Source organism: Tachysurus fulvidraco, chromosome 24, assembly GCF_022655615.1.
Source record: "Tachysurus fulvidraco isolate hzauxx_2018 chromosome 24, HZAU_PFXX_2.0, whole genome shotgun sequence".
In the NCBI taxonomy this organism is placed as follows: Eukaryota; Metazoa; Chordata; class Actinopteri; order Siluriformes; family Bagridae; genus Tachysurus; species Tachysurus fulvidraco.
The window spans coordinates 528,400-530,899 of NC_062541.1; the positions used below are offsets into that span (position 1 = coordinate 528,400).

Genomic DNA, 2,500 nt, shown 5'->3' on the forward strand with positions numbered 1-2,500 from the left:
GTCTCCTCTTCAGTCTCCTCTTCAGTCTCCTCATCATCCTCTTCATCCTCTTCAGTCTCCTCATCATCCTCTTCAACCTCTTCAGTCTCTTCAGTCTCCTCTTCATCCTCTCCTTCATCTTCAGTCTCCTCTTCATCCTCTTCTTCATCATCTTCAGTCTCCTCTTCATCCTCTTCAGTCTCCTCTTCAGTCTACTCTTCATCCTCTTCAGTCTCCTCTTCATCTTCTTCAGTCTCCTCTTCATCCTCTTCATCATCTTCAGTCTCCTCTTCATCATCTTCAGTCTCCTCTTCAGTCTCCTCTTCATCCTCTTCATCATCTTAAGTCTCCTCTTCATCATCTTCATCATCTTCAGTCTCCTCTTCATCATCTTCATTCTCTTCATCATCTTCAGTCTCCTCTTCAGTCTCATCTTCGTCCTCTTCATCATCTTCAGTCTCCTCTTCATCATCTTCATCATCTTTGATATTTCTTTTTTCAGCTTTTCTCAGCTGATCCCATAGACAGCTCACTGCTCTTCATGTTGGTTTATTCATTTTATCAACAAATGCAGTCTTCACAGGAAATGGCAGGGAACTGAGCAACAGGAAGCACCTGTCAGTCCCATGATCCTGTGTTTCTGATCACTGGACTAATGGGTGGCTTCAGACTAAAGAGCAGGACAGTTTAAGGAGACCAGTGCTGTCCTGTGTCCATGACAGGAGGAGAACCTGATGTGGTCTTCTGTTGTAGCTCTGATCTCATTCACACCCACAGAATGGTCTCTCACACACTGTTGTTAGTTTGGTGCACTGAGATCATCAGTGTGTGTGTGATGTTTAATGTGTACACTCTGCTCTGTATCTGCAGGTGTTCCTAATAAAGTGGACAATACGGTGTGTAGAGACTGAAGACACTCAGAGACAGAGATCACTAATCTTACACTAAACACACCATAATCACAAACACACACTTCCACCAAAAGCTCTTGTGTGTGTGTGTGTGTGTGTGTGTGTGTGTGTGTGTGTGTGTGTGTGTGTGTGTGTGTGTGCAGAATGCATTTATAGCAGTGCTGTCACTCACTCAGTGTCCTTCATGCAGCATGCAGCGAAAAGAAAAAGAGGAAAGAAAACGGGGAAAACAAAAAATAAGCAATAAAAATAAAATACAAACAAAATAAAGACAAGCATGCAGTGAGTCACTACTCTAACCACACACACACACACACACACTCAGACATAAACACACAGACGCGCGCACACACACACACACACAAACACACACACACAGACACACACTCAGACATAAACACACAGACGCGCAAACACGCACACACACATGCAAAGACACACGCGTAGATATAAATGCACATGCACACACATGCGCACACACACACACACTGAAGCACATGCACAGACACACACACATGCACACACACACTGAAGCAGATGCACAGACACACACAGACATAAACACACACACACAAACATTTAAATGAATCACACTCATCAGCAGCACTCAGTGTGCATGTGGATCCTCAAACAACTTAAACAACAAGAAAAGACATTTGGAGGACGTCCAGACAGTTTGTCCTCATCACCTCAGTAAGCTCCATAAATATTTGGACAGTTCGTTTTATTTTAGCTGCATTTTCACTCTGTTCCTCGGCCAGGTGTGTGTTATTCCCTCACAGGTAAACAGATGAAGGTCTAGATCTGATCTCGTGATCTCAGTGACATTTGTATCTGTTGCCCCTCAGAATGAGTCCAATAATCTCCCACTACAATCCCATCCTCCTCCGGGAGGTAAACGTGTCTCAGAGTACAGAGTATTTACCCCACCATCTACACACACGTGATCAGTGAGGAGACAGGCTGCTCATGTGGGGATTGCTTCTGCCAGAACGATGCTAACATGTCTGTATGACTGTATGAGTGTGTGTGTGTGTGTGTGTGTGTGTGTGTGTGTGTGTGTGTGTGTGTGTCTGTAAGTGAGTGTGATGAACAGACACCACTCACTTTCGTCAGGATTGGGAGCTGCCAGTATGGCGCTATGCTGTTTCTTCACCTGCTCCACGTCCTCTGACAGCTTCTCGATGCAGCCACGAATCTCCTCCACCTGTGTACCGCACAAACAAATACACACACAGATTTAAACACACATGCTATGATGTGTGTGTTAATGCTGTGAAGTCGTATACGTTCACTATGAACTTATTATTCAAACTTTATTTAATTAATCTCAAATACACGTCTGCATTTGTGTATGGTGTGTATAGTGGTGTGTAGTGTGTGTGTGTAGTGGTGTATGGTGTGTGTGTGTGTGTGTGTGTGTGTGTGTGTAGTGGTGTATGGTGTGTGTGTGTGTGTGTGTGTGTGTGTGTGTGTGTGTTGTGGTGTTTGGTGTGTGTGTGTGTGTGTGTGTGTGTGTGTGTGTGTGTGTGTAGTGGTGTATGGTGTGTGTGTGTGTGTGTGTGTGTGTGTGTGTGTGTGTGTGTGTGTGTGTGTGTGTAGTGGTGTAT

General features: G+C 44.5%; 1 protein-coding gene across 1 annotated transcript in view; it reads right to left on the reverse strand.

Annotated features, from left to right (window-relative positions):
- The window catches only part of stx1b (syntaxin 1B), a 29,638-nt gene that overhangs the window by 10,864 nt on the left and 16,274 nt on the right, over positions 1–2,500 (reverse strand). Inside the window, exon 3 of the mRNA XM_027155597.2 lies at positions 1,998–2,097. Within this exon, the coding sequence (XP_027011398.1) occupies positions 1,998–2,097 (100 nt within the window). The remainder of the gene's footprint in view (positions 1–1,997; positions 2,098–2,500) is intronic.